The sequence below is a fragment of a genome, unplaced genomic scaffold (genome assembly GCF_019419815.1).
Source record: "Pyrus x bretschneideri cultivar Hongxiangsu unplaced genomic scaffold, Pyrus_bretschneideri_v1 Contig33, whole genome shotgun sequence".
Classification (NCBI taxonomy): Eukaryota; Viridiplantae; Streptophyta; class Magnoliopsida; order Rosales; family Rosaceae; genus Pyrus; species Pyrus x bretschneideri.
The window spans coordinates 2,018,867-2,032,604 of NW_025999646.1; the positions used below are offsets into that span (position 1 = coordinate 2,018,867).

General features: G+C 41.5%; 3 protein-coding genes across 6 annotated transcripts; 1 reads left to right on the forward strand and 2 right to left on the reverse strand.

Moving 5' to 3' along the window:
* Window positions 1–172: 172 nt before the first annotated feature.
* LOC103944191 (30S ribosomal protein S5, chloroplastic-like) lies at window positions 173–2,733 on the forward strand. Its single transcript, XM_048591070.1, has 2 exons — window positions 173–867; window positions 2,225–2,733. The coding sequence occupies exons 1-2, from the start codon at window positions 188–190 to the stop codon at window positions 2,472–2,474; spliced, it is 930 nt and encodes a 309-aa protein (XP_048447027.1). The 5' UTR covers window positions 173–187; the 3' UTR covers window positions 2,475–2,733.
* Window positions 2,734–3,965: 1,232 nt separating this feature from the next.
* Window positions 3,966–6,271, reverse strand: LOC103944193. The gene is made up of 3 exons (XM_009354618.3): window positions 6,042–6,271; window positions 5,755–5,912; window positions 3,966–4,678 (listed from the first exon to the last, which is right to left on the reverse strand). Exons 1-3 carry the CDS (start codon window positions 6,120–6,122, stop codon window positions 4,558–4,560), a joined length of 360 nt encoding a protein of 119 aa, XP_009352893.1. The 5' UTR covers window positions 6,123–6,271; the 3' UTR covers window positions 3,966–4,557.
* Window positions 6,272–6,963: 692 nt separating this feature from the next.
* Window positions 6,964–12,260, reverse strand: LOC103944194 (nonsense-mediated mRNA decay factor SMG7-like). Of its 4 annotated transcripts, XM_009354623.3 has the most exons (7): window positions 11,661–12,260; window positions 11,488–11,528; window positions 10,748–10,886; window positions 10,050–10,634; window positions 9,813–9,935; window positions 9,545–9,705; window positions 6,964–9,123 (listed from the first exon to the last, which is right to left on the reverse strand). In XM_009354623.3, exons 3-7 carry the CDS (start codon window positions 10,808–10,810, stop codon window positions 7,116–7,118), a joined length of 2,940 nt encoding a protein of 979 aa, XP_009352898.2. In that variant the 5' UTR covers window positions 10,811–10,886; window positions 11,488–11,528; window positions 11,661–12,260; the 3' UTR covers window positions 6,964–7,115. The 4 variants fall into 4 exon arrangements, with proteins under 4 accessions (XP_009352898.2, XP_009352897.2, XP_009352896.2 ...); XM_009354622.3 differs by lacking the exon at window positions 11,488–11,528; XM_009354621.3 differs by lacking the exon at window positions 11,488–11,528 and having other exon boundaries at window positions 11,593–12,260.
* Window positions 12,261–13,738: the final 1,478 nt, after the last annotated feature.

The following is a 13,738-nucleotide window of genomic DNA, read 5'->3' on the forward strand; positions in this document are numbered from 1 at the left end:
ATTCAAAATTTTTTATATTTAGAAAGAAAAATTTACTTACGAAGTGATTTTTAGAATGCCGATAACAATTTCATTAAACTAATCTAAATTATTGAGACGAAAATTCAAGCTTCTACCTTTCGGGGGATAAGTCTCTCTGATCCAAAATCCCCACACTGTACTCCAACCCCTCACTTCTCCTCCCGCCATGGCCATTTCCACAACCTCCTCCTCTCTCTCCACTCTCTCTTCCCTCTCTCTCCACCCCTCTCCCCGCCTCTCCCTCCTCCCATTCACCGCCGCAGCCACCCCCGCAACCAAACCCAGGAAACCCATTTCCCTCTTCCTCTCCTCTTCCCGACCCACCACCGTTATCTTCAATGCCGCCGCTTCCGACGTCGAGACCTCCTTCTTTGACAACGAGGACCCCGAATTCGACGGCGTGTTCGAGCCCCCGGAGGTCCCCGAAGACTTCGTCCCCCCGCCTTCCTTCGATGAGGATTCGACCGAGACCGAGGACGAAATCGCCGCCGCGTACGAGGTGCTGTACGGCCCGGCGTACAGCGGCGTGACCATGCTGGGGAACGACATTTACGTGATGGACTCGAAGGTGAAAAAGCTTGGGGCTTTTGGGAAGCTGAAGAAGGAGAAGATTAGAGATGGGTTCGAGGAGAGGGTGGTGCAGGTGAGGAGGGTGACGAAGGTGGTGAAAGGAGGGAAGCAGCTGCATTTTCGGGCGATTGTGGTGGTTGGCGACAAGCAGGGCAATGTGGGTGTTGGCGTCGGGAAGGCCAAGGAGGTTATCGGGGCGGTGCAGAAGTCTGCGGTGAATGCTAGAAGGAACATTATCAGTGTGCCCATGACCAAGTACCTGACTTTTCCTCACAGGTATTGCCATTTCGATTTATTTTTGTTTGAATTGTTTGTGTTCGATCTTTTGGTTGTGTGGGAAATACTGCATTTTATGTGGAATTGAATGTCATTGCATTTCGGGCTATATTTGGCTATCTGCGTATTTGTGGTCAATTCTGTATTTCAGTTGGGTTTATTTCAATGACATTGTGTCAGAATTGTGTGAAAAATGATACTTTTGGTCATTTGATGGTGTGGAAAGTTCTACATATAGGAATTAATAGGAACTGAAATCGAATGTAACTGCAAATTCTTAGAATTGAGTATAGACTGCATATCAGTGTGAGAAATATTTGAGACAGGATGGTGATTGGTTAAACTTGGAGTCTGAGGTCTGAGACAATATGGGGAGTTGAAATTGGTTGTGTATGTGGTTTGATCACATTGCATGCACGCTAAACGTGAAGTAGTATGTATTCTCCGAGTCTTATGGTTGATATTTGGTGAGTCAGTTAAGTGTCATTTACACTTGAAGTCGTCTGTTCACCATACATTTTCTTGTGGAAGTGTCTTCTAATATTGACAAGCACAATTTGGGATGGATGAAGTACATATTTATCAATAACCAGTGAATCAGTAGGTTGTTGCAGTTATATGGGAAGGACCATACACGTACAGTGTCTCGTGCTTGAGAGCATTGACGTGTAGCCTAGGAAGTGAGTTGATAAATGACACCAGAAGGTGTAAACCATGAATGAAATTATGTGGATTCTCATTCGATCTGACAGATTGGTCTTCTGGTGCAAACAATACACGATTTTAAATGGGTTCATAAGAATTGAAAGTTTAGTTAAATATGACGTTGCACTATTGAACTTTTGAGTGTAATCTTTAATTATTCGGGAAGTGGAAATTCGTTTTCAGGAGTATCGAAGTAGGTGTCATTGTGAGGTTAATTTAGACTACTAGCAATATTGTCATTATACTGGGCGAGTCCGAATTAAATGTGCATAACTTTGTTCAATTCAAACAGAAGTTGATCCAGTGTTTTTGAGAGCAAGGATAATATATATTGTTTGGCTTGTGTGGTTCCGAGAAGAAGCATTATATGATTCAGCCCAAAAGGGTTTCACTCATCTTGTTTTTGGTCTTAACAATATAAGTAAGCTCTCTCCGATTGAGAGAAACAAACTATAATGAGCTTTGTGTGATTGTTGATGGAACACGTTAGGGAGCAAAAGGTTGTTTTCATTCTTTTCTTTGATAGGGACTGTTTATATTCTTATCATGGTCCCAAAATTGAATGCAGTTATTGATGATCGGACAGAAGCGATTGCCTTCCTATTCTTCAAATTTTTGCATCTCCTATTTTGTTGACTCTAATAAATCGCAGATCCGAGGGAGATTATGGAGCAGCAAAGGTGATGCTTAGGCCTGCTTCGCCTGGTACTGGAGTCATTGCCGGAGGGTCAGTGAGAATAGTTCTCGAAATGGCAGGTGTCGAAAATGCTCTTGGGAAGCAACTTGGAAGTAAGAATGCTCTCAACAATGCTAGAGCCACTGTGGTTGCAGTACAGAAAATGAGGCAGTTCCGTGATGTCGCTCGTGAGCGTGGTATCCCGATGGAAGAGCTTTGGAAGTGATTGAACAGAACTAAGCAAAAGCAGTTGTTCTGTCTTGTAGATTTTTTACATCAAAATTCTTGTAGTGCAGGCCTCGTGTCGTAAACTTATAAGAGCCAAGCCGCCGCCGCGCCCCCCCCCCCCCCCCCCTTTCCCCTATTTTTTTCGTTTTCAATGAAGCTTTTGATGTAGAAACTTGGTGTAGGCTTATCATGTTTCCGGAGAATCTCCTGAAATGAACGGGTGAGATTAAAGAAATTGATAATTATACCTTCATATAGAGATGCGACTAGAGAAAGATTCATACCCCAAGGCTTGCATATTATTAACGTGTTGTGGCGAATTGCTTAAAAATAAATTTTATGAAGGTTTTTGTAGAAATTTATAAAATTGATTGAATACCTTTGACTACTGTTTTTCAATAGAGGTGTTAGTGGGTTAAATAATTAGTTGTTAGGAGAAGGAGAACCAAGTGGGGGAGTCGATCCGGTAGTAGAATACGTAGGCATGATTTCTTTCCAATGAGGTAAGTCGTCATCTAAAAGAAAATTTAGCACGACATTAACATGCGCCACTTAGCAATCCGTTGCCTTGATTGCCCCTCCAAATTACTTGTTCGATGAGACCAAAAAGAGAAATTTTGGGGTCCAAACGTTAGACCCCGTCAGCAATACAACACCACACCCAAGAAACCAACTGTGCCCACCCAAACCACCACCACCCCCTCCCTGCCCAATTTCAAGGCCCACCAAACTCCTCTGGTCTCACTACTCTCCCTTTGGTCGCTGTCCAACCATTGGACAAAGAATTGCTCGACCAAGAGGGGCTGAGTGAGGCCAATATGCAAGAGGGATTAGCGAGATTGTTTGATGGTAGAGTAAGGTGGCACAACTAGCCGCACCCAGAATTTCCCCCTTTTTGCCGTACACTATTCGTTTAGTGCAAATATTGTGCTAGCCAATTGGATTGGTAAGTGTAAGTAAAAGCTCCATAGTTATTTGAGGTATGTCTTCCTCTTTTAGCAAGTTTACCTAACATGGAAAATTCAAAATTGTACGGATTCCGGGACAAACCTGCATCCTATTCAAAATCAAGTTTTGCCAACCTAAGCCAATCCGTTACTAAATGAATCATAAAATAAAAAACTAGGACACTATGCCAAAACTAAAGCAATAAAATGGACGTCTTCCACCACCAAACATTGTGAAGCGTTCAGTGGTGCTAAACCTAGTTATTCACAATTATGAGAATAGTCGTTTCCCTGTTGAGCCCACGGAATAGGCTTATTCAATGGGCTCAACACTAGGAAAAATAACTCGATAAACTTTTTTTTTTTTTTCCTAAAACAAAGGAAACAAAATCAATATCTTTTGGTAAAAGCTCGTAAAATTGTTTTCACAATTCTAAGAATGGTCGTTTCCCTGTTGAGCCCACGGAGTAGGCTTATTCAATGGGCTCAACACTAGGAAAAATAACTCGGTAAACTTTTGTTTTTTTTTTACTAAAACAAAGGAAAGAAAATCAATATCTTTTGGTAAAAGCTCGTAACATTGTAACACCACGTGGCAGTCTACATAAATTTCTCCAAGAAAGCCACCAGAAAGATCAACCTACTATGTTAAATCCCACTATATATTCGTTGCCTTTATGCCTCACATAGTCTATTCCTTTCCTTACATAAAGATAATGATGACACAAATGGAGAAGCAACGCTAGGCATCTCTTAATCTTAAAAGAATAAAAACAGAAAGTAAAGGGAAAGCATCCTTATCGGAATAAACGAAAGCCAATGCTGGAGGACGGTATATATACCGATCTCTAGACATTGTGATCCCAACACCATCAGAGAGATGAGGTTCTTGTTCCAGTTCCCGTGTTGCTCGTGTTTCTGCTTCGTCAAGCCCAAAACAAGCAAACACAAGGAGAAAGAGGCCAAGACTGACTGAAAGATGCAACTCCTCCCGTCGATATCTCTCGTGAAACAGTGCAGAACTCTTCAGCAACCTGCTTGCTGTTTTGACAACCTTGTCGTTGTCTTCTCATGCCTCTCGAAATGATTGTATCACAACTGTAATTGTCTTTGAATGAAGTATAAGATGCCCTTTTAAAGGGATTTCTCCTCGTTTTTCACAACGCCCTCTCTATTCTCCTTTTTATCATATGGCGCTAAGCCCATCTCACGGATTTGATGTTCAACAGAAACCAAACCAGTCTGCGCAAGAAACCTGCAGCATAAAATCAATCCACAATTCAAGAAGGATCCATGAAATAATAAATTCTAGCAAGTCATGCAAATTTTAACCTCCACACTAATGCATTTCAAATAAAATGACAAAATCAAACATGCCTCAAATGAGAAAAAGTGTACCAAACACCATCACCTCAGAAACATTGAAACACAACTTAATAAAATGTAAAGACTCATCAAATCTATCTTATATCGTAGAATATATAAAATAATGTCTGCAAAGTTTAGCCCTGTGCTGGCTTGTACAGAGTACCCTTAGTTTTGCCCCTAATTCCATCGGGATATGTATAACAAGTGCCCATAGTTCCAACCCATGCTCCAAAAATATGATTTAGCCCTCTCAAACCTCCCTCAAAACAATCTTTCTGTCGGTTGTATCAAAAACATTGAAAATTAAGGACCTGCCTCGAGTAGAAAAAAAGGTTGGACACGCTAACTGATACTACAAGTATAAACTATAAGGGCTAAAAAAGATGAGAGAGTAGCAGCTCATATATCAAGCAAGTTTTCCCCCTCCGTGTATTACAACAACTTACTATGCCTTAAAATCAAGGCACGCAATCTAATAACATGACAAAGTAACCACTATTGTTGACCGATTAGCAAGCACAAATCCATTTCTGGGGCATTCACAAAGTAACTTAATATGTTCAAACACCAGCACAACTCATCAAACAGGAAGTATAGGTTGCAATGAGAGCTATAGCATACACATAAGGTAGCAATTGGAGTTAAAAATACGCTGATGAAATTGGTAAGATTCGAAATCACGGTGACTAAATGTGATTTTGAGCCAAAACACAGCGACCAAAACCGTGTTGTACACTTACAAACAGTTATCAACAACACACACTAATTCCATTACATACCCAATAACACAAAGGCAAAAAATTACTCAAAAAATAAAGCACATTGATCCAAAAAAAGCATAAAAATTAAACAAAAGAGGAACCACATTCATTCACCCACATCCAGATTTACCAAACTGCTAAACTTAAAGGGAAAAAGTAAATTGTGGGTAATTTACTCGAGATACATATTCAATGAACTAACCAGCTAAGAAGCAGGAAGAGGGTCGCAGTGATAAGAACAAGGAACGCAACGTGAAAAACCAACCAAGAGTCACTGGAAGAGAATGCCAAACCCAGCATCACAGTAAGGCACACACCCAGCATCACAAACGCAAATCTCAGCGTCGTCCATGTCGGGCCCTGCAAAATTCAATCACCCCCGAAAAAAAGAAGCAAACTTTCGATTACCCCTTTTCATTTTTGGCAAGAACTGTTCGTAATCGTAGTAAATACGGAAGCGCACAGAAAGAAGGGGGAAAGTGCGCGTACGTTAACGCCGGGAGCTAGAGCGCCGAGAAAGACTGCGTTCGCCGACGATATTGGTTCGGGTTCTGGTTGCCTTTCGGCCATCGGGGTTTGGATCTGCGACTGCCGACTGGCGAGCTGAGAGGATCTGAGTGCAGGGTAGGTGTGGGAAAGCTGGAGCGGTGACTTTTAAATGGTGGGAGAAAAAGAAAACTTTTTATTATTTGTGCTTGGATTGAAGTGGAAGGATGCATCCGTGGTGTGACCGTCTTATGATTGAAGCTCAAGAAATTTTTTTGTAAGACTGCAATAAGGCCAATAATACTTTATGGCACGGAATGTTGAGTAATAAAGCATTAATATGTATATAAAATGGGTTTAGCAGAGATGAAAATGTTTCATTGGATGTGTGGGCACACGAAAAATGATAAGATTAGGAACAAGGATATCTGAGGTAAAGTAGAAGTAGCCGAAATTGAGGGGCAGATGAGAGAAAATCAGTTACGGTGGCTTGGACATGTGAAACGAATGCCTACTGACGCTCCAATTAGAAGATGCAATTACGGGACAGAGGTTCAGGGCCGAAGGGGTAGAGGAAGACGTATGAAGACTTTGAAAGAGACTAAGAAATGACTTAAGAGTACTTGAATCTAACGGAAGACGTGACACAAAACCGAGTGCAATGACATTTTAAGATTCATATAACCGACCCCACTTAATAAGAAAAGGCTTTATTGTTGTTGTTTGGATTGAACGGCATTTTCCTGGAAAGTTTTAAGAGACAAATGGTAGATATCCAAGTTCTTAGGTATAAAATTTTAAAAGACAAATGACGTTATACCGCACTGACAGAAAGTAATAATACTTATGCATAAGTTTGATCCCTTCTTATCCCCTTCCTCTTAGCATTTAACAATTTAATCCACTAACGCTATTTGTCAAAAAATAAAAAAGTGAGTTTTTAGATATACAGAAGTTAGTCTTCATCACATTGTGGACTGCAGGAGGATTTCACAATTTCATTTGCTTACGTATATACAAAAATGCAGACATGGATATTTCAAGACTATCGTATCAACTTTTACGTGTTAAAATCTCTCAATTGTCCATATAACTAGGACCTCTGGCAGCAGGATCATGCTGCAGTTTCCTTTCTTTCTCCTTAAGGTACTGCAGAAGCGGCTGCTGCTCGTTTCTTACATCCGTCACAGCGCCACACCCGTAGGGGATTGGTCTTTGGTAGCCAGGAAAAGGCGGATTCAATGGCAGGTTGTTCATCTGCATTGGCGGATTAGAAGCCGCGTGATGTCCCCATCGGTTGAAATGATTTAACCTGGAAGCATCATAATCATATAAGTTTCCGGGGTTACTGGGCGGATACAGAGAATTTGGCCATGCATGGTGGCCAAGGTTGAGACTCTCTCTGTACTGACGGAGCCATTCTGATGAAGTCATTCGATGCCAAGGTGGGTACTTATCCATGAAATTTAGAATGCCGGAACTGTAATCAGGTAGCGCTTGAGTTGCAGTCCAGTTTGCATAGCTGCCTGCCTGTGAATGTGACGCGTTAGCGTCACAGAGATTATCTGTCATGCTGATCCCCGCAGAGCTTTTGCAGTCGCTGAAACTAGATTCGGTTCCACCATCAAACCAAACAGCATCATCTGGCAATAGAGGAGCAGAAGGCACAGGAGTTGTATAAGTAGAGGAAGAGGAATGAGTGCTCGAAATTTCGTGACTACTGATAGAATATTCATTCTCATTGATGGACAGAACATCCAAATATTCCGAAGCTAATTCCTCAATGGGGCTCAAGCTCGAGCCACATTTACTCATTTTGCTTGTGCTTTTCTCAGTATTACTGTTCAAATTTCCTATATCCAGGACCCAAGCATTAAGAGAGGGAGGCCCGGCTGTGATTGGAGTTTCCAAAAATGGCTGTTCCTTCACAGAAGGCTCCTGCTGTTTAAATGGCATGTTGCGCCGAAAATTAGTGATATCAGCATGAAAAGACAAGGGATCAGTCTTGGCCTGGTTTTGCGCTATAAGAAGTGATGTGGCACGGCGCAAGCACTCATCAGAAGGTACACTTTGATCCGCCATATCTTTCGTAGGGTATGGATCCTTTAAAGTAGAGGAAATCTTGAGTGGTGCTGAGTTGTGTCTTGTAAGAGGCCTGAAGAGAATAACTTCTTCCTCTTCCGTGTCAACAGATTGTCCGTTAGAACTCAGATTTTCCCCAGCAATCATCTGTTTCCCGCATTCTTTCAGCGGTTCGTGGATATGAAGACTAGGCATTTTCAGTTTACCATCAGAGTTGCTGGACTCGAATCCTCCCGGTTCTTTCCCGTCTGCATACTCATTTGACTCTGCCATATAGACTTTGGAAAATTTTCTTCGAGATTTGTCATAGACAATCCACTTTTGAGAACCAGTTGATCTGTCTGCAATTTTAATTGCAGCCTTGATGATTCTCTGAGCACGACAATCATTTCCGCTGTCATAATTGTCAATATGTTCCAGATGATATGAGAAATCTAGTGATGCATGAACACAATCTACCGGTGCAAATCCCCTCAGCTCATAGTCTTCCCACAGAGGAGTACCTTCTGGATACTTGGCCTCATCCTCATTGAGGTTGAATTGCTTCAGAAGATCAATGAATGCACCAAAAAAGTAAGACATCGCACTTCTGCATTTTTCATCGACCCCATACATTTCTGCTCCATCAAGCATGACGACTAGCCACTCCACAAAAACAAGCACAGCTGGTAGAAGGGGGCAAGTCTCTACTGCACCAGCCTCTGAACATCTTTCAACGAACCGCCCCATGAAAATGAATGCTGCAGTCAGTGCCAATTGTGTCAGCTCCTTCTGCTGGATATCGATTTTGTCAGTTGATCCTTTAATTTCCGGGGTCTTGATTAGATTCTGTACAGTAAAGACTAGTACAGAAACAACTTGGAGTGCTCGAAAAGGGCCTCTTCTAACTGAATCCATACGGTGATATGGCTCCAATGCAACTTTTAGCTCTGTATCTTCTAGTGCCATCAGTGCATCAAACTCTCTCATAGTAGACGCAAAAGCACAGGGGAATTCATCCACACTGCCCACATACAAAATTCCATAGAGAACGTCAGAACATAAGCAACAAAGAATTTGATATGTAAATAAAGAATTGGAAACACAAGCATAAATCAAATGCAAGTAGTTCCAATGATCCAACATTAAATGGCCTTGATTACAATCTTCGTCGAAACATCACTTTGCTCAAGCAATGTGAAGCAAGTTAACAACCTAAGTAACAATGTAAGCTCAAGTTAAAGATCTATTCGGTTTTACAATCTTAGCTGCTATGGATTGTGAAACCGAATAGAATTAAATGAAGACGATCACAATGACAAGATAAGCGATTACACAATGACATTGTAACAACAAAATGAGGACGATCACAACTCTAACAAAAGATGCACCATCCAAATTCAACAGTTACATGTAGCAACACTCCATAGTGGTTAAGTGAGTACCTTGATTTAATGTGAAAGAAACTTAACATTCCAATAATAAGAGACCATAACTTTGTATCATCGCTCGACTGTGAAATAGTCTGAACACCGGTTCTTTCAGACGGGTTTAAGAAATTAAAGTGGGCCTCGCTTGAAAGAGAATATACATGAGATGACCTGCTCTGCAAGATCATAAAAAGAAAATGAGAACTGTGAAGTATGAATATCAGAAGGATATGACATTAGTGACTAAAAACAATAGATGTTTCTGTAATTTGTCAGATTTTACCCTTTCAAACAGTAGGATAAGGTTACCCCGGGCATCAGGGAAAGGTTCTTTAACAGCTAAACTTCTTATACAGTGGTACAAAGCGAGGAACTCGTCACCAATATACGTTGCCAATACAGCCAACTGCAAACAAACCCACATGTAACTTTTAACTGAGTATTGTTTAAATAACACATGCAGATATCATAAAGAAATTTAGGTCTTGTAACCAAAATCTTCAGGGAAATAATAATCTACCTGATTGTGGGGGTTTCCACTATCTGACCAAGTTGCTGCCGCTTCCAAGTAGTGAGTGGCCGCAACTGACCAATTTCGGGTTTGCACATCAGGCTTTTCATATTGTTCTCTGTATCTAGCCAGATCCCCGAGACACACCAAAAAGCGATGGCACAAAAATTGGCACTTCTGCATCTTTTTCTGCTCTGCGAAAGTAAGGTCGCCACCTCCCTTTCTATTTATCACAGACTCTTCTGGGAGCCTCTTACGTTTACTTATCTTCCCAATCATATTCTGGTAGAATTCAATTGCTTCTGATAGAAAGAGTTTAAACCCTTCTGTATGAATATCATTTCGTAGCACCACCATATTTTTGCTTTCTGCATTCACTGAGCTTCCTTTTATTCTTTTGCGAAACTCATCAATATGCTTGTAGTGAAGCTTCCACAAAGAATATTCAATGTCTTGAAATTCCAACTGCTCGTGATCACTCAATATGAGATTCTCATAACTAGATCGCACTTCGCAGTACAAGTCCTGGACCTCAGAGTTCAAGAGTCCTCTGGAATGGACCACACCCCACAACTGGTTTTCTTTGGTTGCAACCTGAAAGGTGAAAAGTTTCAACATTTTAGAGACTCACAGAGAAAAGTCGAACTACAATCATCTCTGAACTTTGAGTCAGTATTAAGTAGTACCAAATGTGGCTGCAGAATTACCTCAATCAAAAACTTGGGTCTATCTCTCTGATCTTTGAGGGGCAAAGGTGAAATCGCCTTCATGTTTAACGGGAAAAACTTCTTCAGCAGTTCTTTATCTCCTTTGTGCACGCTGCAATATGCTTATGGCATAACACATCTGTTGGTGAACATCACAAATTAGTGCCCTTTGCAGTTGCAAAACAATGGAAAATCACTTGATTCATGCAAAAGGCAAGAAAAAAAATCAAAGTATGAGGAGCATTTGCCACAGGAAGTACCAGATTACAAGAAAATCGTGTTTACAACTATATCTTGAGCATAATTGGACAACTAAAGGTGGGAACAAAAACCCTAAACTGAGCCGAAATCGAAAACCACTAACCAATTGCATGGAAATTTAGGGAGGGATAGATTCCTAATCTGGTAAGTAATCAAAAGTTGAAGTGAAATCCACTAAATTTCCAAAATATCAATTCCCAAAAGATTAAAAAAGGAAAGAAAGTAGACCTGCTATTGACTTTTAGGGTTTTAGCCACCCAGAAGATAATGATCATCATCATGCAACCAATGAACGTGGAAACTGGCCTCAAAGCAACAATTTGTCCAACCCTAACTCTATTCTAACTTCTTTAATCATGTTCAATTAACTGATAATTAAATATCAAATTCAGAGCAGAAAACAGCAAATGTAAAACAAAAACAGAAATTATGCAATAAATCCATGTAAAATTCAGCAAAACAAAGTTCAAGAAACAAACTCTTCAACTTAAAATGTTGAATAGGAAGAGAATTGCTCCTCCTGAGAAAACAAACAAACAAACTCTGCAGTTAATAAACCAGCAGCCAAAGTTTGAGTCTTTAACTGATGCTGCAGAACCCACCAAACAGAAAAGCTAACAAATGGAAGGGGAGAGAGTGAGAGAGAGAGAACCAAAGTTTGTCTTTAACTGATGCTGCAGAACCCACCAAGCAGAAAAGCTCACAAATGGAAGGAGAGAGAGAGGGAGGGAGAGAGCCAAAGTTTGAGTCTTTAACCGACGCTGCAAAACCCACCAAGCAGAAAAGCTCACAAATGGAAGGAGAGAGAGAGAGGGAGAGAGAGAGCCAAAGTTTGAGTCTTTAACCGACGCTGCAAAACCCACCAAGCAGAAAAGCTCACAAAAGGAAGGGGAGAGAGAGAGAGAGAGAGAGAGAGCCAAAGTTTGAGTCTTTAACCGACGCTGCAAAACCCACCAAGCAGAAAAGCTCACAAATGGAAGGGGGGAGAGAGGGAGAGAGAGAGAGAGAGAGAGAGAGAGAGAGGAGAGGAGAATTAGGGGCTTCCAACTGTAGAGACGAGAGGTTCAGTTTGGAAGAGAGAGGGGAATTGGGGGCTTCCAACTGTAGAGACTAGGCTCAGTTTGTAAGGGGGGGAAGAGAGAGAGAGAGAGAGAGGAGAATTGGGGGCTTCCAACTGTAGAGACTAGGTTCAGTTTGTAAGGGGGAAGAGAGAGAGAGAGAGAGAGAGAGAGGAGAATTTGGCTTCCAACTGTAGAGACTAGGTTTCAGTTTGTAAGGGGAGAGAGAGAGAGAGAGAGAGAGATAGAGAGAAGAGGAGAATTGGGGGCTTCCAACTGTAGAGACTAGGTTCAGTCTGGAAGGGGAGAGAGAGAGACAGAGAGGAGACTTGGGGGATTCCAATCCAATTGTAGAGACAAGAGGTTCAGTTGTGAAACAGACAAAGTAAAAGGTGGCTGATGATGATGAGACTCATCAGAACAAGTCTGCTGTCCGTTATCAGCTATCTTACCCAATTTTAACTTATTTTATTTTTCATTTTCCAAATTCTTTAGTCTTTAATTTGTAATAAAATAATTGATTATCCAATATTAGAATGTGGAAAATAAGATAAAGTGGCTTATCATCATGTGACTCATGTCCAAGCATCAACTTTCACCGGACTAAATTTAGAGAGGATGACTTGTAGTTCAAGCCAAGGTAGTAAAAGTCCAACTTGTTCATATGATTAATATGGTACATTGTTGTGAAACTGTTGACTCTAAAAATTACAAAACCTACGTGGCGCGCAGGCCGAGTAATTAATAAGCTAACTACGTCCTTCGGTTGAATGCAGGGCGTGCCAACTCGTCGGCCGAGCTCGGCCGAGGAGTAAAATTTGCTGATGTCGCGTTGAGCGCGCTGTTGACTTCTGTATCTTGCGATTGCGACCGAGGAAGGAACGCTCTCGGTCTCTGGGTTCTATAGCCTGAAGACAAGGCTACTAATTCTACGGAGTTCACAAATCGTCGGAGCCTGATTCGGTCACTGTGATTATATTCGTAAGAGTATAAGCACGCCGAATCGAGACCAAACTATATAGGCATAGGTACTCAAATGTGATATATGTCTTGATGGTAAACGTAGTTCGGCCGTCGGAATGCCGAACCCTGAAACTTACTTGCGAGTATCCAATCATAAAATCACTCGGCGTCCAATACGCCAAGCAATGCAATTCGTAACACCCAACTATGCCGAGAAGGCTAGTAAGATGACCCCTACCAACAAGGGTTTGAAAAACCCTTCTTCGACTGAGACTTAGATAGGTAATCGGTCGGCTTCGAGGCAGTGCTGTTTATCCAAACTGAAGGTGCTTCTCGGTCGGCTGATTCTACGGCGGCAGTGCTGTTTATCCAAACTGAAGATGCTCGCCGGGTGCCTCCACAGTGCTGTTTATCCAAACTGAAGGTATGTCGGCGGAAAAGAAAAGGAAAAATCTCAAGATGTTTGAGAGGTTTTACGCAGGGCAATTGTATGCTGGATTGAAGACCCTTTTCTGTTGCATGATTTCTTGTATTTATAGCACCCCATTCCTTGAGACCAATTCGCATTCTAACTCGGATTGGGAGTCCTTGTCCCATTTCAACTCTAACTCGAACAAACCTACTCTTACTGGGATTCTGAATTTTCCTTCCTTTCGAGGTTTTATTCTTAGCCGGTCGGGAATCCTGGTCGCACCAGGACTTCCTCGAC